The following is a 21,041-nucleotide window of genomic DNA, read 5'->3' on the forward strand; positions in this document are numbered from 1 at the left end:
GAGCCCGGAGCCTGTTTCCGATTCTGTGTCTCCCTCTCTCTCTGCCCCTCGCCCGTTCATGCTCTGTCTCTCTCTGTCCCAAAAATAAATAAACGTTGAAAAAAAAATTTAAAAAAAGAATGAAATATCACTACAGAAATAGACATTTTAAAATGATCTCCTAAGACTTTGCTGTGTGCCCCCACCTCCCCACCTCCCCCGGGACTTTAGAAAGGAGAAACGTTCTAGGGTATTGTTGGTTCAATGTTCTTACTCAAGTCCATTTTTCAAGGCTCTGACGACCTCTTCTACCCTCTTAGGCTGAGGCTCTTTGGGAGGGTTATTGTTTTTGTGTCCTAAATTGTGCATTTTCTTCAGTTTGGCCTGAGGCTTCTTGAGAGCGGAGGGATTTTCGATAAAGGAGTTACATCTACGCAGAGAAAAAAGAAATTGTGAGTCTCGGTGTCCAAAAGGACTTGAGCAAAGACATGCCTTTTTCATCATCTTGTGTTTGTATTCGTGTCTTTCGGGGAAGGTATCGGTCCCTTATATATGCACAACCTGAGCCATCCTGTGTTTAGTTTATCAGCAGATGTACTATCAGATTTATTGCCCTGAACTGGACAGGCTACCTGGCTAGCCCGTCAGGTACCGTGCTCTGCGTGGAAACATGCCACACCACTGACACCTTATGGAAAGCCAAGGACAAACACTTCCGAGGAAGTGAGGAAGCAGAAGGATATAATCCAATGGAAAAACACGTGCGCTACGTAACCTTGGGCACGAGAGTCTACTAAATTCGTCTAGGATGTGGATGAACAGTTTTGGTTTTTAGATGTTTGTTGAGAGAGAGAGAGAGTAAGTGTGCAAGAGGGGCAGAGAGAGAGAGAGACAGAGAATCCCAAGCAGGTTCCATGCTGTCAGTGCAGAGCCCAAATCGAGGCTCGATCCCATGAACCATGAGATCATGACCTGAGCCAAGATCAAGAGTCTGCTCAACAGCCTGAGCCCCCCGGGTGCTCCTGAACAGTTTTTAGATAAAGGTAAAAGCACGACATGTGGCTAACTCCAGACAGCAGTAAAGAAAAGTCCAGGGGCGCGTGGGCATCTGACTTCGGCTCAGGTCATGATCTCACAGTTCGTGGGTTTGAGCCCTGCAGCGGGCTCTGTGCTGACAGCTCGGAGCCTGGAGCCTGCTTCGGATTCTGTGTCTCCCTCTCTCTCTCTCTGTCCTTTCCCGGCTTGCACTCTGTCTCTCTCTCTCTCTCTCAAAAATAAATAAACATTAAAAAAATTAAAAAAAAAAGAAAAGTCCATGTAGCTGGGCCAATAGCTTGTTTTCAGCTTGATTTTGATGGAGCAAATTATCTTTAGGTAGAACATAAAACTTAGCGTCACATTAGTGGCAGGGAGTGCGGTGGGAAGGTGGACACCTGATAGCTTAGACCCAAACTACTGATCCGATTAGGAGACCAAGAGGCCAGAACCTCACTGACCCCACCGTCAACGGGAAAGCCGTGACCTCCGAGTGTGGCAGGTGCCTGCCCTGTGCCCCTCCCAGGTTACTTGTCCTTTTCCTCTGCCGCAACCGTGCGCACCAAAGGGGATGTGACAGGTCAGAGCACAAGGGCCCGAGGGCCTGTAAGACCTCTGCTGTGTCAGAAAAACCGACGACAGACCTACTCCATGTTACATATTTCGTTACCCGTGTGTTCCCCCAAGTCCTGGCGTAGATGAAGGGAGATTCCAGAGAAAGCGGAAGACTAACTTCCCGAGCCCGTATCCGAATGACATCTGCTTCCCAGAGTTGATGTGCAGATGCTGTCTTTACCGGCTGCGTAACCTTGTACCCAACGCAGTCTCCCAAATCTGGATGCCGTGGGGAATGTGCTGCATGGGGCGTGGGGTGGGAGGGTGGGGAAAGCTATGCACAGATACCGCTGGCTTGTCCAAGATTCTCAGCCATCTGCTTTGCAGCAGGAATTTGAAATGACAGAAAAGAAAACCACGGTGCTTAATTTTTGGTGCATTACGTCTGTTTCACGAAAGAGATTCAAAGAGCACGTGTGTGTGTGTTTTGACAAGGCTGCGTGCTCACAGAGCCTCTCCAGGGCGTGAGCTCACGTCCTTCTCGCGCTGCGTCCCGGAAGAGACCCACACACCACTTGCCTGGATCGCCTCTCCTGAAGGCCGCTGAACCCCGCAAAGGACTGGCTTCTGATGATCCCATTGGGTCCCCCGGGTGAGAAGGACTGGGACCCTACCAACATGATTTCTGGGAGCCTGGCTGGTAGTCCTGTAAGACAGTGGAAAGATTATGGCAAATTACAGGCAGGTCCGGGCAGAGAAAACACTAAGCTTGTCAACAACGACAAAGGTGAGGTGAGGTGAGTCATGAGACCATTAGATGTTTGTAAGTCTTCTTTCCTAGGGCTCGTTCCTTTCCAGCCAAAGGATTCAGCTCGCGGGTGAAGAAGAAAAAGATACCCACCTACTGAGACAGAAATAAATGAAAATTGCACGCAATTATCAGTCATTTTAGGTTTCTTTTCTGGGATTTTTTTTTTTTTTTTTAGACAGGCTCAGATACACGAAAACTTCGGAACGTTTACCTCCATTCAACAGCAGAAACACACAAACAGGCCAAGTCAACGTTTCGGCCAGGCCCCGCATCCCATTCAAAACACAGTCAGGTCTCAGGGTAGGAGTCTACATTTAGAAGTCAGATGGCTGAAAACACGAGGTTTCTTTAGACATGAATTCACTTAAGCTCTCCTTTCTACCCTTAAGTATATTTTGAAAGATACGATCTCGCCACTGTTGCGGCCTTGCGAAACAAGACGGGTAAAGAGAGCATTCACAAAAGTGGGGATAATGTAGGTTATTAAATGAGAATGCAGGAGGAGCGGGAGGAAAGGGAGGGGGAAATACAGCAGAAAGCACGCCCCCTATTTCAGTCTCTTGCTCGGCTTTTGTCGAGACTCACCACGCCAATGACTAAGAGGCATTGTCAAAACACAACTCTGGCGGACACAAGCCTGAGGTTAGTTCCCCCAAAGGACTGGCCTGAGCTGTTAGGTAATTCTACCCACCTAGGTCAGGCAGAGTGGAAGCAGATACCATTGTCTTAGCAGGGAACCTCACTCTGGAGAGGAACAGGCTCCAGGAGAATGGGGAGGCAGCCTCTGGGAGGACTGAGGGCTTCCAGAGTGAGCAGACACCGGCCTGGCCTGTTTGAACAGCACCAGTAACTGTCCTTTAAAGACCCAGCAAGCAGGCAAGAAAAGCTAAAAGGCACAGCAGCGGAACTTTCCAGATGGGATGGAAGAGTCACTTCGCCAGGGCGTACTCGGACTGGCCCCTCCCCATGCCTTGGCTGGTTTCTAAATCCCCTCATTCGGTCCCTACCCCCTCCCTCCCTCTCTAGAAGAAAGCAGCTCTGGGGTGTACAGGGATTCTTGCAGAGCCCGGGTGTTGACTCACCTGGCAACAGGCCTTGCAACAGGCACCAGGCTTGCTGGATGGGACCACAGCCCCACCAGTTCCATGCCGGCTATGGGGGGGGGGGGAGGTTAAGTTTTGCTGGCGTTCTTTAGCATTTTAAAAGTGACGATGGAGAGGTGCCTGGGTGGCGTAGTTGCTTGAGCATCCGACTTCGGCTCAGGTCATGATCTCACGGTTCACGGGTTCGAGCCCCGCGTCGGGCTCGGTGCAGCTCGGGGCCTGGAGCCCGCTTCGGACTCTGTGTCTCCCTCTCTCTCTGCCCCTCCCCTTCCGATGCTCTGTCTCTCTTTCTCTCTCTCTCAAAAATAAACATTAAAAAAATAAAAGAAGTGATGATGTGTGTGTGCACGCGTGTGTGTGCAGTGAAGGTAATACCTCATGCATCGATGGCAGGGAGAAATGCAAGACTCAACGAGGTCCTTCTAGGGGCTCTCTGCTGCTTACTAAGGGGTCGTCTGCGTCTCAGGCTCATACGGCACGCCTGTGTCATCTTTGTGTCTACATCAAACCTGTCCTGAGTATCAAGAAGACACTATCGTCGCGGCGCCTGGGTGGCTCGGTCGGTTAAGTGTCCGACTCCGGCTCAGGTCCGGACCTCAAGGTTCGCGAGATGGAACCCCGGTCAGGCTCACTGCTGTCGGTGCAGAGCCCGCTTCGGGGGCTCTGCCCCTCTCTCTCCGCCCCTCCCCTGCTCGCTCTCTCAAAAAATAAATGAATACTTAAAAAAAAAGGAAGAAGACACTTTAGTTTGCGTTATTTCTATACTCGACAGTTTTATAATCACCTTAAGGTCTACATTTGGGGAATTTTATTAGTACCGTATCTCACTTTATAAATTATTGCTCAGTAGATCTGTTGTTGCAATTACGGGATTCTTCGATCACGGGGGAAGAAGTAAAGCATTTGAAATATTTTAATGGCATGATCATTTTTTTAAGCCACAAAGATTTGTTTTCTCTTATCCATTCGATCGGTAGTTTCCACTAAGGGCATCTGGATCCTACGGCCAGGCGTTCAATTTAATTAATGCGGAAGGCCACGTGGGTACTGGGGTTTTGCAAAGGTCCTCAACTGATTCTTAGCTCAGCAAAGACAAGAAAAAAAAAAGGATGCCAAGTTGGCTGAAATTTTAAAACTTCAGTTAGAATAATCTTCTCAACTCCAACTTTTAACGTATACCGTTCGGTCTTAAATAGGCTTCTCTTTGCAAAGTTTAAATGTCTGGTTAAATGAATTAAACCCATGAACCGGATGGTAGAATAATTCACCTTTTCCCTCCGTTCAGCAACAGATAAGGGTCTTGAGAATAAGACACACGCCTGTCCAGGATTCTAGGACTGTAAAGTGCTTTGGGATGGGTAAAACCCTCGGAAGCTACATGTTGAATGGACGATCAGTAGGAATGTGCTCGCTGGTCTGAGGAATGATCATTATCAGGCAAGAATTTGGCCGAGAGCTGGTTTAGGCCGAGATCTCTATCCTGCGGGTCAGCTGTCCCGAAGGCTGACAAGCCGCCCAAGGGGAGTCGTAGAGCACAAGTGCACAGCCCCCCACACAAAGTCCGGCTGTTGGAGAAAGGGGTAGGTTGGGACCGGGGAGACAGAGGAGGAGGCATTCGGGCCACGTGACCACCCCGTCCCGCAACTCAGAAGGAGGCAAGTTCTTTGCCACCAGCCTTCCGGCTGCCTCAGTTTCTCCGCACTGGCACATTTACCTGAAAGGCTCTGTTGCCTCCTTTTTGATGACCCCACTCCCGCCTCTGTGCTCTCAAAGTCTGCAGGCTCCTCCCTGGCTCGCTAAGAAGTCCCATGGATGCAGTCTTCCCAGCTTCCAGCAAAACCACCCCCCAAACTGCACCGGTCCCTTTCAGGGCTCTAAGGACTTAAAACCAGTCATCCCCACCTGAGTCATTTACATTTTCCTTTTACATGCTCCTTTGGCCTGAACGCTTGAACTTAAAAAAAGAAAAAGAAGGCCACAGTAGAACTGGAGTATCGATGCTGGGATGCTGGTAGGGGTAGGGGGTTAAAGCTGGGTTTATCCTCCAAAGTTTGGAGGACAATTTGGAAGATCTGTTTAAAAAGTCAAACATTTGGGGCGCCTGGGTGGCTCAGTCAGTTGAGCGTCTGGCTCTTGATTTCGGGTCGGTCATGGTCTCAGGGTCGTGGGATCGAGCCCCACATTGGGCTCCGTGCTGAGCACGAATCCTGCTTAAGATTCTCTCCCACCCTCTGCCCCTCCCCTCTGCTCACCCTCACATGCGTGCACTCTCTCTCTCCCTCAAATAAATAAATACATAAATAAAATAAAAGGTTAAACATTGGTATCCTTTAACATGTCCTGTCTACTCTTCAGTATGTCCTGTAGAGAAAGACTCAAGTTCACAAAGGGGCATTTACAGGGATGTTGATGACAGGCAGTGGAACAGGGGAAAAACGGAAACAAATGTCAGTTTTTACAGCAACAGTCGATAATACATCACGGCAAAACCCTGGGATAGAATACTATGTGGCAGTTAGAAAACAATAGGCCCGGGGGGCATCTGGGTGGCTCAGTCGGTTGAGCATCTGACCTCAGCTCAGGTCATGATCTCACGGTTCATGGGTTTGAGCCCCATGTCTGGTTCTCTGCCGTCAGCTCGGAGCCTGCTTCACATCCTCTGTCTGCCCCTCCCCTGCTCGTGCTCTGTCTCTCTCTCAAAAACAAATACACATAAAAAAAGGACAAAAAAGGAACATATATGATACGTGCTGGGCAACATATATACTTATACTGTTGTGTAGAAGTCTTGCAAAGGAGAAATCTGACTTCTAAGAAGTGATGTGTCAGGTTTCACAAATTCTCATTACACCAGAACAGTTCAGATTCCCCCGGTGACATCCTTACGAGTCCTGAGCTTTGTGCCAAAGTCTTTATTTCATCTGCAAAACTTGTGTGCGGTGGGGGGGGGGGGGTACTCAGCACGTGCGGCACCCAGCACGTGAGGCCAACGCTCTTCAGATACCATGTCTAGTAAGCAAGAAACTCCTCGGAAAACAACCAACTCTTCTTTGGGTGCTGCTACTTAAAACTGCTGGGGCTCCAAAAAACGTTTGGACTCGTCGCCCAGTCTTCTGAAAGATGCCAACACCAGAGTTCCTCTGTACCCGACCAATCCCAGGCCAGTTTCCATTCTGAGGCAAACGGTCAAGTGCGGGTCTGGTCCTCACTCTGCTTTGTCCCAGGACACCAGCTGCTGTTCCAGGCAGCTGTCCCTGCCCTTCCACCCCTCACTCCACGGGAAGCATGGGATGCCTCTGGAAAGAATCCCAAGCACCTTGCCTCGAGCGGGCCCTGCCGTTCTGAGCTGAGCCTCTTGGAAAAGCAGCCAGAAAGCCGCAGCTGCTTCTCTTCTCGACTCTTTGAAACATGCAGCTTCCTTCTCTGTGGCACAGTGACAGGATCCGACCAAACACAGACCGGGGGCTTTTGCAATTAAAGCGAGTATCGGATTTTACACGTCATAACACGGGGATACAGGTACACTGGGCCTCGGTGGGGGCTGTGAGCCACCGCCCCCGGTGGAAAGTCCTGGGCTTGGTTTAGATTAGAAGGCAGCTGATCAAATCGGCAGGCAGGTCTTGGAGAAGAGCACAGAGCCTGGAGGTGGCAGGGTCTGGGGTGGGGGCGGAGGCAGATCAAAAGAAACCAGGGGATGAAGAGGTCCCCCCTCACGCCGCCGGGTCTCCTGCCCTGTTTCGACCACAATATGAGTGTAATTCAGAGGGGGAAATAGCCGGCTAGCTGAAGAACGAAGCGATAAGCTGACTCTTAAGAATACATGAATGAGTGATATAAAAATCAACCCTGGACAGTTGCTTGCGGGGTGGGCAATACGAGCTTTTATCACACGGCAGGCCCGCGCGCAGCAGGGTCTACACTGCGGCGTGTGGTAGCTGCACCAGCAGAAGTGGTAAAAGGGGAAGAAAAACTTTGGAAAAGTTCGGTCCTGGCGATGGGTCTGTCTCCCATTGTATCTTTATTACCCTGTATTCTGGCTTATACTTTCTTGTGACTTTGATGAGCCCGAGTTGCAAGCCTCTCCTCCCAAATCTGAACCGTTCCTCTAGGGGACCCGTGAGGTCGAGTGCGCTAAGGTAAGGATCTGGAGAGCCCAGCTGCAGGCTGACCTCCTTGCGACACCTGCCCGGCCAGAGTCTCCACACCGACCGGGTCAGGGAGGGGGGCCCGAGGCATGGAGCAACCTGTAAAGTAACCGGACAAACTGTCCAGTCAGCTAGAAGGAATGTGAATCAGACTGTTAGAGCTAAATCTACCGAGATTCGTTCAAGGAAATGGGAATTATTGGGGTGCCCGGGGGGTTCAGTGGGTTGAGCTTCTGACTCTCCACTTCAGCTTGGGTCATGATCTCATGGTTTGTGAGTTCGAGTCCCGCTGACAGTGTGGAGCCTGCTTGGGATTCTCTCTCTCTTCTCTCTGCCCCCTCCCAACCCCCCCAAGGAAATAAACTTAAGAAAAAACACAATGATTCTGAACATAATGCATGCTAATTTTTGCAACCTGCTTATTTTTATCAGGTTCTTTTTATAGGGCTCTGTCGAAAGGGTTATAAATCAGCTTTCTTCATAAACTATCTTCAAAAAGGGTACTTAAGGGGCATCTGGGTGGCTCAGACAGTTAAGCGTCTGACTTTGGCTCAGTCATGATCTTGTGGTTCGTGAGTTCAAGCCCCACGTCGGGCTCTGTGCTGACAGCTCAGAGCCTGGATCCTGCTTTGGATTCTGTGTCTCCCTCTCTCTCTGCCCTTCCCCTGCTCACACTTTGTCTCTCTCTGTCTCAAAAATAAATAAACATTAAAAAAATAAATAACAATAAAAAGGGTACTTAAGTCTGCCCCGTATTCCATATGTTCCTTTGGATAATCAGTGGAAATAGAACCAGTCTGTGTGATATATGCTTTTTATTTCTGATTTTAAGATGTGGCCAAAGGCAAAGCAAACCCCTCTGATGGTGACCCCAGGGTTCTCTTGGGGAAATGGGGGACTAATTAGCATTAGTCCACGCTTGGCTTGTAGGACCCAAACATCATGAAATTAAAACATGACAAAATGGCTGGACATCATCGCCCTAACCCTTGAAGAGAAAGCTAGTTTTTTTTTTAAATGTGTATTTATTCTTGAGAGGCAGACAGTACACAAGTGTGCAAGGGGCAGAGAGAGAGAGAGAGAGAGAGAGAGAGAGAGAGAGACAGAGGATCCAAAGTGAGCTCTGTGCTGACAGCAGGGAGCCCGATGTGGGGGCTCGAACTCAACAATGAGATCGTGACCTGAACCGAAGTGGGACGCTTAAACCAACCGACTGAGCCACCCAGGCGCCCCTGAAGAGAAGGGTTTTTACGGCGTTTTCCTCTTTTTATGTAACCAAATCTAATTAAGAACACATACAGGTAAATCCGGAAGACTCCCACTGCTGATAGAAAATATAAGACATCTGTGATTTCTGAGTGACCATGGTAAGGATATTTCGGCTCTCACTGAAGCATTTCTCACGAGGGGAGAGTGTCTACTTAAAAGCCAACTGTGGCCACAGTTTCAAAGCTATGTCCTCTCCGAAGTTAGGCGAGACCAATCCTTTGGGACAGGATGATGACCATAGCAGGTCTGGAGGCAGGTTGCTGGGTGATGTGCCGGCAAAAGTAACAAATGCTAGAATCAATTCAAGTGTTTGCCTGGTGCCAGGACGGCAGCAGCCACAGGGGCAGGAGAGACCTCTGGGGGGCCCTGGGAGCGCGCCAACACTGTGCTGTGGTCACGGTCGGACAACCGCACACATCTCCTAAGGCCCACGCTGTACACTCGGGTGAGCAAATGCTACGGTATGTGAGTTCTACGTCAATAAAGCTCTTAAAAAAATCACTGTCAAGTTTTAGAAAAAGTCCCCACTCCTTCTGCAAGAGGAAGTGCCAGGGAATCAGGACTTGAAAGGGAAAAGCGGAATCGACGAACAACCGGCTGAGAGTTGACGATTTTGTGATCCGATCCCGAGGCCATGTAAGATGCCGCACGCAGCTCCCCCGCCCCTGCACTTTCTGAGTCACTTCTGCAAGGCTGATTGGTGTTCCTTTCCTCTGCTTCTTAACATTGCCATCCTGTTTATGCTCCCCCCACCATCTTGGTCAAGAGCAGAAGTATAATTCAGTTGTCTGAAAGAGGCATGTGGGCCAGATGTAAATAGCCTGCTATGCTAAATGATGATTTAAGATGAATCCTAAAAATAGGCGTCTGCTTATTATATGGTTGCAAGGTGCCTATTACAGAAGTTGACTAATCTTTAAAAAAAAAGTAGATATATTTAAGTCATTGGCTATTTTTTTTATGCAGTGCTTTAAAATAAATCAAGTCAATGCTAATATTTACTTCTTAGTTGTCAACATTAACCGAATAATAAATGCACGCATGACACAGGACACTAAGACAAGTGACCCGGATGGATTAAAAATAATCTAGCGAACAACGCGCCATGGACTCACTCGTCAGCAAGAGATGGCAGAACCAACATGGCGTCTTGGGCAAGTGCCGAACCTGCTGGGTCTCCATTCTGGTGTCTGTGGAACGAGAGTGGTATTTCCTTCCCATAGTAACAGTTGAGCATTATAAGGTTCAACTGAGATCAATGCATCATTCAATCTTACCATTACAAGGCTACTTGGACATTTTTTTCTAAGTTCTACTTTTTCAAAGTTTTTATTTAAGTAATCTCTACACCCAACAGGGCTCAAAACTCATGACCCCAAGATCAAGAGTCACATGCTCTTCCAACAGCCAGCCAGGTGCCCTCTGGGAGACCTTCTAACCTGACTTCTCATCATCCCTGCAGATGGCAGGACATCAGCCTAAAAACATACATAAGATAAAGGAGGGCTTTCTACAAGACCAGTGCGCTAACCCCTGAGGTATGGGGTCTTGGTAGCAGAGTGCTTTCTAAAAGGTGAAATGCTACAGAAACACAGAGATTGCGATAATAAAGACTTAGGTTAAATTAACTTGGGAGAAAAAGAAAGAAATTCATCTTCAGAATCGCTGTGAACCAATATTGATGGTTTTCTTTCCATGGTTCCTAAGACTCCATCCATCGGCGCATAATTAAGTATATGTGATACGCTCAACACTGGCAGGATTCTGCATGTGGTCCAAGATCCAAAGAGAACCGGACCAGGTCTCTGATTTAAACAGCTTCAGTAATTTAATTGGAGAAGAGAATATGACTGTACATAAGCAGATGGGAGACAATCTGTGATGTAAGAAACACCAAGGGCAGCACCTGCTTCTCAGGGCTCCAGAAAAGTGCCGAGCAGAGATGCCAGGGGTCTGGGCTCGGTTTGCGTGGTTCAGCTTACAGCCATTTGAACTGCTGCAAGTTACTTCTCTGAATCCCAGTCTCCTCATTTATATAAAGGATAAACACTTGGAGGATCTTTGTGAGGGGCAAATGAGAGAGCATATATAATGCCTGGGATGTAGCAGGTGCTAAACAAGACTAGCTTTTGATAATAACGTCAAACATAGAGCATCATGGGTGGGAACTCACGGATGCAGGAACCCACTTGTATTATAACTGTTCTCCTGAATATCTCGTCTCTTCAACCAAGCTACAAACTTCTCCCAATAGAGAAGATCAATGAGACAGGGGCCACCAGGAAGTTTCATAAAGAAGATAAAACCGGCTACTTCGAGAATGGGAGTGAGCCAGATAGGCAAAAGTGAGCAAAGCTGGAAAATCACATTTTTCTGAAGATAGCAAGTTTTAGATCATTAAAAGCCACACTACTTTAAATACTGATAAGGACTAAACACATGAGTGCTTTCGAAGCCTAGTTCAAAAGTCAACTAAAAACAATACACATGTGATTCTGAAATAACTTAAAGCTGGGGCGCCTGGTGGCTCAGTCGGCTAAGCGTCCGACTTTGGCTCAGGTCATGATCTCACAGTTTGTGAGTTTGAGCCCCGCATTGGGCTCTGTGCTGACAGCTCAGAGCCTGGAGCCTGCTTCAAATTCTATGTCTCCCTCTCTCTCTGTTCCTCCCCTGCTCACACTCGGTCTCTCTCTCCTTCAAAAATAAATAAAAACATTAAAAAAAATTAAAAAATGAAATAATTTAAAGCTTACAGAAGAGTTGTAAGAAAAGCACAGAAAGCTCTCCTATATCCTTTACCCAGATTCACTATTTAAAAAAAAAATTTGTTAATGTTTTTTATTTTGAGACAGAGAGAGACAGAGCATGAGCAGGGGAGGGGCAGAGAGAGAGGGAGACACAGAATCCGAAGCAGCCTCCAGGCTCTGAACTGTCAGCACAGAGCCTGACGTGGGGCTTGAACCCACAAACCGTGAGATCATGACCTGAGCTGAAGTCGGACGCTTAACCAACTGAGCCACCCAGGCGCCCCCAGATTCACTATTTTTTGACGTCTGCCACATTTTATGTCCTCCTCCCCCTATACACACACACACACACACACACACACACACACACACACATTATTTCCTAAATCATTTTGGGGAAATTTGCATATACATATTTATGCATATATTTGCTCCACCCCATTGAGCAATCGGCCAGTATGATGCAAATTTACTTTGAAATAGGTCAATGTGTATTTCCTGAGAACACAGACATTCACTGACAGAACAGTGTAGTGATCAATATCAGGAAATTAAACATGTACACAATACTATTATCTAATGTGCAGATCTCATTCAAATTCCACCAACTGTCCCCATAATGTACTGCCTAGCACCCCTACCCTCATGCCAGGAGCCGGTCCAGGACCATGCCCTGTCTCTCTTGTCATGTGTCTTTAGCCTCCTTTAATCTGGGAGGGTTCCTTGCTTGACCTTTGTCTTTCATGACATTGGCATTTTCAGAGAGTACAGACCAGCTGTGTCCCAGAATGTTCCTTCGTTTGGGTTTGTCCGACATTTTCTCATAATTAGGTTCAGGCTCTGCATTTCGGGCAGTGACATCACATAAGTGGTACTGTTGTCCTTCCTAAGGCATTGCATCAGACGGCACAAGGACTCTCTTGGTCCCGTTACTGGTGATGTTAACATTGATCACTCGGTTGAGGTGTTGTTGGGCAGTTTCTCCCCTGGAAAGTTACTATTTTTGCCTTTGTAATTGATAAGTGGTTGGTAAGGAGGTACTTGGAGGCTATGCCAATATCTTGTTACTCTGACCCAGGAGTTTTAGCATCCATTGATGGCTCTTGCCCAAATCAATTATTACTATGATGGCGGCAAAATGGTCCTCTTTGGGGGCGCCTGGGTGGCGCAGTCGGTTAGGCGTCCGACTTCAGCCAGGTCACGATCTCGCGGTCCATGAGTTCGAGCCCCGCGTCGGGCTCTGGGCTGATGGCTCAGAGCCTGGAGCCTGTTTCCGATTCTGTGTCTCCCTCTCTCTCTGCCCCTCCCCCGTTCATGCTCTGTCTCTCTCTGTCCCCCCCAAAAAAATAAATAAACATTGAAAAAAAAATTAAAAAAAAAATGGTCCTCTTTGAACTTAATAACTTTTTTTTTCTACTGTAAGAAAGAGCTTTCCTTAATCTTTTTATTTGTTTGTTTGCTTATTCCATGATTGTCAGGATAGTCAGGAGGGACTCATGGATTCTTATTTAAGGGATTTAATCCATTAATTCCTTAAAATTTTTTTTAATGTTTATTTTTGACAGAGAGAGAGAGAGAGAGAGAGAGAGCGCCAGTATCAGTGGGGGAGGGGCAGGGAGAGAGGGAGACACAGAATCCAAAGCAGGCTCCAGGCTCTGAGCCGTCAGCACAGAGCCCGACGAGGGGCTCGAACTCAAGAACCGCGAGATCAGGACCTGAGCCGAAGTCGGCCGCTTAACCGGCTGAGCCCCCCCGGGCGCCCACATTGAACCCATTCCTTTCATTGACACCAAAGCCAACTGTCCTTCACAGCATTTTCTGAGCAGTTCACCGAGAGGCTCTTCCCTCTGCACCAAAACTCTGCATCACTGGCGGGAACTCACAGACTCGACCCAACTTGTATGATGACTATTTTCTCGAACATCTCATCTCTGCAACCGAGCTACAAACTTCCGAGGCGAGGCTCCGTCTATCTGCACCAGCTTTGTTGACTCTTGGCACAGGGTAGGCGAGAAAAGCAGAGCCCTGGTGCCAGGCTGATCCAGGTTTCACCCAAGTCCACTGGTCCTCTCTACGCTCTAATTTTTCTCAATACGATGAAGACAGTAATAGCTAAGTCACTTAGGCTGTTGCAGGGAGGAAGTGAGATAATGTATGTAAAAGGCTGGTGTGGACTAATGGTCTACCTGTCAACCAGAGCCTGCGCTTTGAAGATGCCTCTGACTTTTACCAATCAAGTGGAATGTATTATTTATAAAGCCATACGCGTTTTACAAGGGAAGAGACATATAGGAATGAAGTAATTTGACACGACTGCTTCCTTCTTTTTCTCTCTTTTATCACCCCTCAAAGCAATCACAGCAGAGCATGGGAAAGCTATTTTAAGGGTCTGGCTGACTCATCTGAAGAGTAGAGAAAAAATGTTAATCGCATGTCTGTCTATTCACCGGGACAGTCAGTTGCAGTAGCTCTCAGGTGACTGACACCGGTTCCGCCTGAGGAAAGCGAAAACTCTGTTTCTTCCTCTATTCTGGCAGATGAAATAAAATGCAGGGGGTGGCAGCTGGCCTTATGATAATTGGAGGAGAAATGACTCAGGACGTAAGACTAGCTTAAATCTCAAGAGGGGTTGGGTGGATGTTAACTAATGTTCTCATAACTCATCGTAAAATGCGAAGTCTAGAATAGTCCTAGACCTTCCTTTGGTGCACACGACATGGCAGAACAGGACCAACGGTGTCCTGATTGGAAGGAAGGAGCATTTTGTATTTCAGTGAAGGTTGAAGCTATTAGCAATCACAGTACAGTTATACATATATTTAAAACCCATGCACATCAAAAGGGAACAATCTCTTGGGAAAGCCGTCCCCAGAGACAGCTTGGCTGATCCTGCTGAGAGAAACATACACCCACCGCAAACCCTCACTTTCTGATCGCCAGATTCAAAAACAACGCTCGCACATAGAAGGAAACGGTCCCGTGCCTAGCAGCACAATCACCTCCTCCAGGCTTTCTCCCATGTGGCCTGTGTATCCCAAGAGCTTGGCAACTCATTTCCAGCTAATGGTGAGTGTTGTTTCTTTACTTCGAAAACGCATCAAAGTGATACTGACATCTTCTGATGCTATTTGACTCTCCTAAAATTACCATTTTTGTAAGCTCGTATTTTTTATTGGTTCACTAGAACCGAGCTACATCTTTGGAAATCCTAAACTGAGAAAACAACAACGACATTAAGTTCTAGGAGAGGGTCCCAGTAGTGTGCTGGGAAGCATAGTTTTGCACAATGTGCTTGTTCTCTTGCCCAGCGCGTGTGGAGAACACTGGTCTTTACGAACGAGCATGAGACTCAGAAGAAGGAATAGTGCCTTATAATCAAGCTACGTGATACGTTTCATCCCAGAAAAAGGATAAATTATCTTTTTTTTCTTTTTGAGCAATCTCAACACCCAACGTGGGGCTCGAACTTACAACCCTGAGTTCAAGAGTCGCACGCTCCGCCAACTGAGCCAGCCAGGGGCCCCGAAGGGCCGCATTACCTTAAAGCTTTTCAGAGACATAAGCAAACTAATAAGACAATGTTTCATCTGGTCAAGTCATCTTTTTTTTTTTTTTTTTTTTTTTGGCCATCCACACAAGTAAACTGAATTGACTGACGGTTAAGTGACGGCAAATACAGCTAAAACCACGGACTCCATTATGGTCATATCACATGATCACGGCCTTCATCCGCGCCAGGAGGTTACAGCGAAGCCCTCGCAATGCTAAGGGAACACAATGGACTTAAAGTAAGGCAGTTCTTTCAAACTCAGTCACATTCGTCATTTTATTCCTGTTGTTATGACAACACTTTTAAAAGCAGCACTTCAAATGCTTCGCATTCAGGCATCTCATTATAGACGTGAAAAACACCTGAGGGTACGCAGCGCTGCTCCTGGGGGCTTTAAGAGGCACGGAGAGATGCGGTTAGAACACCTGGACTCCTTCTCAGCGTTGGCCCCCGGGGTCCCTAACTTGGCTTTTTTCTACCATAACAAGTAATGCGGGCTCATCCAGAGACGGGAAGCATAAAGAATTTATGTGGGCAGATACGCATTATTATTTACAGTCTCTGTTCGTCGTTGCAGCCACAAACAAGACATTCTTTCGCGACCTTGCATATTTCAGGCTCTTGGCGTCACGCAGCTGTTCCAAGTCTAAATGATGATGAGTTCTGATCAACCTACAGTTGCTTGCTGTTAGCTCTTGGAGCGGTTCGTTTATGCAACTGTAAGTTTCCAGAAGGACTTCTCATAGCATGGATTTGCTATGAAAATTAACAATTGATCAAGGGACACTGGTATTGGAGTGAACCTGTTACACGCATCAGTGACCTGCTGGGTTCACACTACAGTCTGGGGAAAGCATAGACGCGTTTGTTAGACTTTGTAATTTTTTTTTTTTTTTTTAAGCAGCCTACAAATAGAAAAATGTTTTGGCTAAGGAAATGAGCTAGCTGGATACTGACATTTTCCAGTCATTATGTTTTAATAGGGAGAAACTGATCTGTCATGTTGAATTCTCCCTGCCCTGACGTACAGTTCTCTGATCATTTCACCTTGGTCTCCCTGAATCAGTGGTGTTTTTCATGAAGGCACGTGAATTATTACTAAGCAAAGTACAGAGGAAGTGAACGACACCAATGGATCCGTGTTGGAAGAACTCAGTGTCAAAAAGTTACTCTGGGATTCTAGCAGAAAAAGGCTGGTATGAACGAGCTATCTTCTGCCAGCAGCTTCAAAGTCGAGGGGCTTTTCAGAGGCCCGGACACATGTTCTCTGCATGGTAATTTTGGCAAATTAAACAGCTATAATAAGGATAGTCGTTTCATTACTGGTCCTCACTGCTGCATACCAAGAAGGTGGCCATGTGGATAACATCTGCTGAGTTATTTTTGGTTGCCAAAAAAAAAAATGGTTTGTAATCAGAATGCAAAGCAGTTAGGTATAGCTAGATTATCAACAAAGCAGAAGAATTACATTCCTTTTTATGATACACCAAGAGTGGTCTATACTTTCTTACTATCCCTTGCTTTGTCCAAAGGATCTGAAGCTGTAAAAACGGCAATAAAGCAAAAAGCCCATCTAATCCTTAGCTTAAAGTACAATTTCGTGCAAAGACAGAACAAATGTTTATGGCTTCTTTCTCCCAAGGGACGACCCACACCGAAGAACTGGATCTTTCAACACATGGTAAGTTTCTAACACCAAGGACAAAAGAATACATGAAGGCTTATTTGTACACGTGTGAAGTGCCATATGACTTGGATTCTGAGCCCAAAAGGCACCACCAGGATGCTTCCCCTCTCGGGTAGCCCACATAACGCGTGCAACCACACTGGGCTCTCTTAGTAAGGTAACTTCCACTCTTGGCTGTCAATGATCCCTTTTGCCCATTCATTGTCCTGAGTCAGTTTACCTAGAGGGGGTCAGATCCATTTTTTTTTTAAGTTTATTTATTTATTTTGAGAGAGAGAGAGTGTGTGTGCAAGTAGGGGAGGGGCAGAGAGAAAGAGAGAGATAATCCCAAGCAGGCTCCACACTGTTAGCACAGAGCCCGACACGGGGCTTGATCTCATGAACCATGAGATCACGACCTGAGCCAAAATCAAGAGTCAGATGCCTGACCGACTGAGCCACCCAGGTGCCCCCAGATCCACTTTTACAGCAGGAAAAGGAGGGGTAGGAAGACTTTTCCCAACATCACCCGTCTCCCCTAATGCATCTCTCCACCGTCTCACTCTCACCAGCCTAAAACCCTGTTCTCTGCTAGACCTTCCCTATGATGGCTCACACATTTCCCTCCATTCTCTGGGTCACACCAGAACTGCGTGAAGAACTACTTTTATTTTTCTGGACTCAGGTCTCACTCTGAAATGCTTGGCCTTCCTTTGGCCCTTTAAATTTTTTTCTATGGTTCACTGGTGAGAAAGTGGTTGTCATTCATTTTCTTGGGTCCTTACCCACTGTCTCCCTCCGCCCCACCCGTCAGCTTGGGCAAGGTCATAAACAGAGTGAGAGCTGATGATTCTTCGGACAGACTGGGAGAAATTAAACAGGGAACAGATTTCCCTGGGACCACTTCACAGGACCTCAGACTCCTTACCGATCAAATCATTTCTTCAAGGGAAAAAAGAGAGGGGGAAGGACAGCAAGAGACTCAAGAGACATACCAACCAGATGCAATGTGTGGATCCTATTTTGACCATGATGACAAACCAACTGGGAAAAGGTCATTTTTGAGACACTCGGCACATTTTAATAGGAAGTAGATGTTAATAAGAAATATTGCTAATTATTTTGGTGTGAAATGGAATTAGGATTATGTGAGGAAATGTCCATACTTTTGAGATGCACACCAAAGGGTGGAGGAGTGAAATGACCTCGGGTCTAGATTTGCTTTAAAATGCTTCAACCACAATAACAAAAGGGAGAGAGGAAGTAGGTGTGGAAAATTCCTTTTTTGAATTTAATTTTATTTTAGAGAGGCAGAAAGAGAGATGGCGCACGAGCAGAGAGAGGAGAGGGACAGAGGGAGAGAGAGAGAATCTTAGGCAGCCTCCACACTGAGCCATGGGGCTGGATCCCATGGGGCTGGACCTTGGGATTACGGCCTGATCTGAAATCAAGAATGGGACGCTCAGCAGACTGAGCCACCCAGGTGCCCCAGTAGCAGATGTGGAAAATTCTTAATAATTGTTGCAACTGGTGATGGGTATTCAGGAATTTGTTATACCATTTGCTCTATTAAGTCTATTTATTGAATATTTTAATAATTTATTGGGTGTCTACTAGCCCAGTGCTGAAAAAAATGAGTCAATCCCAAGTAGCATGTGGGTATCAGGGCTCTCATCTCGCATAAAGCAGGCAAAGATGACTTCAGAGACAGTGATTCTTAACCTTTGCCCCCTTCCTGGAGCACTCTAGGACACAGTGCGTGAAAGAACGATGAGCGCGAGGTGGCTGCAGCGTGGGATAACCCCTGTGTTCTTCAGATCCGGGTGCAGATCAAGGTGAGGTCATTGAGAAGGGAGATGTGTCTGTTTTCTCTAGAAAGAAAAGGAGATTTTGTTTGGCCTGTTAATTTCATGGGTCTACTGTATTCTACTTCAAAGCAAACAAGAAGTCTATAATTTGGCCACAATGAAGGTGAAATCAACTGGCTTCAGGTTCCAAATCCACCTAATTTTCCACTCCACTCAGGCCAACCTCTGGGTAGACACGAGAACTCCAAACTGGGACCATGTCTCTCAGGCAAGGAACAGGCTCGCAGAAAGGGGAGTTGTGTGGTCAGGGAGCCCCAGATTTTGCCTCTGTCCTCTGGCTCACGGGGAGAAGCTTGTGGGAGCACTCCGGGGCTTTCCCCTTAGAGCAGGCGGCAGAACGGGCAGAAACGAATGCGTGCTTCAAGCAAACCGGAGCATGGGACTGGGTAAGAAGAGCCACGCCAAAACAAAAACATGAAATAATCTCCGTGCGGGGAAGGCAGGCCGTCAAGCCAATCGACAGGGAGTTTCTCCAGCATGTGGGGCTTCTTTCCAAAGAACTGAGTGGCAGGTGCTAAACTGAGAAGACCTTAGAAAAAGTGAGCCTTTGGAAATAAAAACAGAACGGTCCCTCTTCTGGTGGCTCCGCAGCTGTGTGTGTCCCCAGTATCGCCAAAGGGCCTCGGAGGGGAGATGGACGATTACATTTTATGTTTGCAGATTCCTCTTTTCCAAATGCTCTGACACCTCCTCCGTATCCTGATAGCGACCCTATCAGGCATGACAGTTATCAAGATCCCAGTCGTCCAGGTAAGGAAACCAACCTGTATGCAACTGTTCCATTCTGGAACTAGGATCTGACTTTCTCCCTCCCCGATGTGTCTTGTGTCTACCCATCTCCATTTTCCTTCAGCGGAGAAGGCAGAATTCCTCCTCTAGTTTTCTTTGGCTGTTTCTCTTTTTTTAAATGTTTATTTATTTTGAGGGAGAGGGAGAGGGAGAGGGAGAGAGAGAACAAGTGTGCTTGTGCAGGGGAGGGGCAGAAAGAGAGCGAGAGAGAATATATCAAGCAGGATCCACACTGTCAACACAGAGCCTGATGCAGGGCTCGATCCCACAAACCGCGAGATTAGGACCCGAGCCGAAATCAAGAGTCAGATGCTTAATCAACTGAGCCACCCAGGCGCCCTCTTTGCGTGCTTCTTAATGTGACTTTCCATCGCCCTGGAGCGGAGGGTCATCAGTGTTCAGAAGGCCCCACAGTACTAATCAAGTACTCAGATGGCTCAGGAAGAATGGCTAATACTTGTCTATGACCCCCTTGCCTTGTATTTTCTTATTCTATAGCCAACCATTCCTACAATGAGGTGCTCATTATGGGTTGACAACACAGTACAATGATACTGACAGCATGTTAGACTCAACAAAAATAAATGAGCAATCTTTGCTACTCAAGGGAGATGCCCTCCCTGGATCTTATACTCTTGTGGTTAAGTCCAGGAAATCACGACCACTCTTAGGAACTCAGTCATTGTGTTTATTTGAAAACATCTGCTACGCTGAAATAAATATTTAACCTCCCTCCCAGCTCCTGTAACTTCCTATCAACATAACTATCAATAACCTCTAGAAAAAGCCTAATATACTGTAACATCTAATCTAGAAGTTCCCAAACTTGGCTGCAATTAGAGTCACCTGGAGAACTTTTATTTTCTTCTTCTTCTTCTTCTTTTTTTTTTGTTTTTTACCTGGAAAGCTTTTTAAAACTGTTATTCTCTCCAGAGATTTCGATTTAGTTTATCTGGGGTGGGGCCTGGGGATAGTTATCTTAAAAAAAAATCTTCCCAGGGTTTAAATTTTCTCTGCACACAGTATGCAGCAATCACTGATCACATCTCCTTTCCATTCTTTTTTTAAAAAGATTTTTTTAATGTTTATTTTATTTTTGAGAGAGAGAGACAGAGGGGGAGGGGGGGGAGGGAGGGAGGGAGGGAGAGAGAGAGAGAGAGAGAGAGATGGCATGAGCCGGGGAGGGGCAAAGAGAGAGGGAGACACAGAATCGGAAGCAGGCTCCAGGCTCCGAGCTATCAGCACAGAGCCCGACGCGAGGCTCGAACTCATGAACTATGAGATTGTGACCTGAGCCGAAGTCAGATGCTTAACCGACTGAGCCACCCAGGCGTCCCTTTCCATTCTTTTAATATCCAAAAAAGTAAGTCATGCATGGGTCTCCAGTCATCTAATTCCAATTCTACTACACAAAATATTTGAAAAAGGCACTGTAAGTCTTCACTGGAAAAACAGCACAATTGTATCTTTATTTAATGGCAAAAAAAAAAAAAAGAAAGAAAGAAAAAAGAAGAAAGAAAGGGA

At 46.8% G+C, this 21,041-nt stretch overlaps 1 protein-coding gene across 12 annotated transcripts in view; it reads right to left on the reverse strand.

Moving 5' to 3' along the window:
* The window catches only part of RIPOR2 (RHO family interacting cell polarization regulator 2), a 118,901-nt gene that overhangs the window by 60,804 nt on the left and 37,056 nt on the right, over positions 1-21,041 (reverse strand). For all 12 annotated transcript variants that reach the window (XM_047103110.1, XM_047103108.1, XM_047103106.1 and 9 more), the window contains 2 exons: positions 2,149-2,275; positions 254-409 (listed from right to left, as the gene is read on the reverse strand). In XM_047103110.1, the coding sequence (XP_046959066.1) occupies positions 254-409; positions 2,149-2,249 (257 nt within the window). In that variant the 5' untranslated portion in view covers positions 2,250-2,275. Of the gene's footprint in view, positions 1-253; positions 410-2,148; positions 2,276-21,041 lie in introns of those variants that run through there.

Source organism: Lynx rufus, unplaced genomic scaffold (assembly GCF_022079265.1).
Source record: "Lynx rufus isolate CCGP_SWC_20201006 ecotype Redwood Valley unplaced genomic scaffold, mLynRuf1.p SCAF_6, whole genome shotgun sequence".
NCBI classification, from domain to species: domain Eukaryota; kingdom Metazoa; phylum Chordata; class Mammalia; order Carnivora; family Felidae; genus Lynx; species Lynx rufus.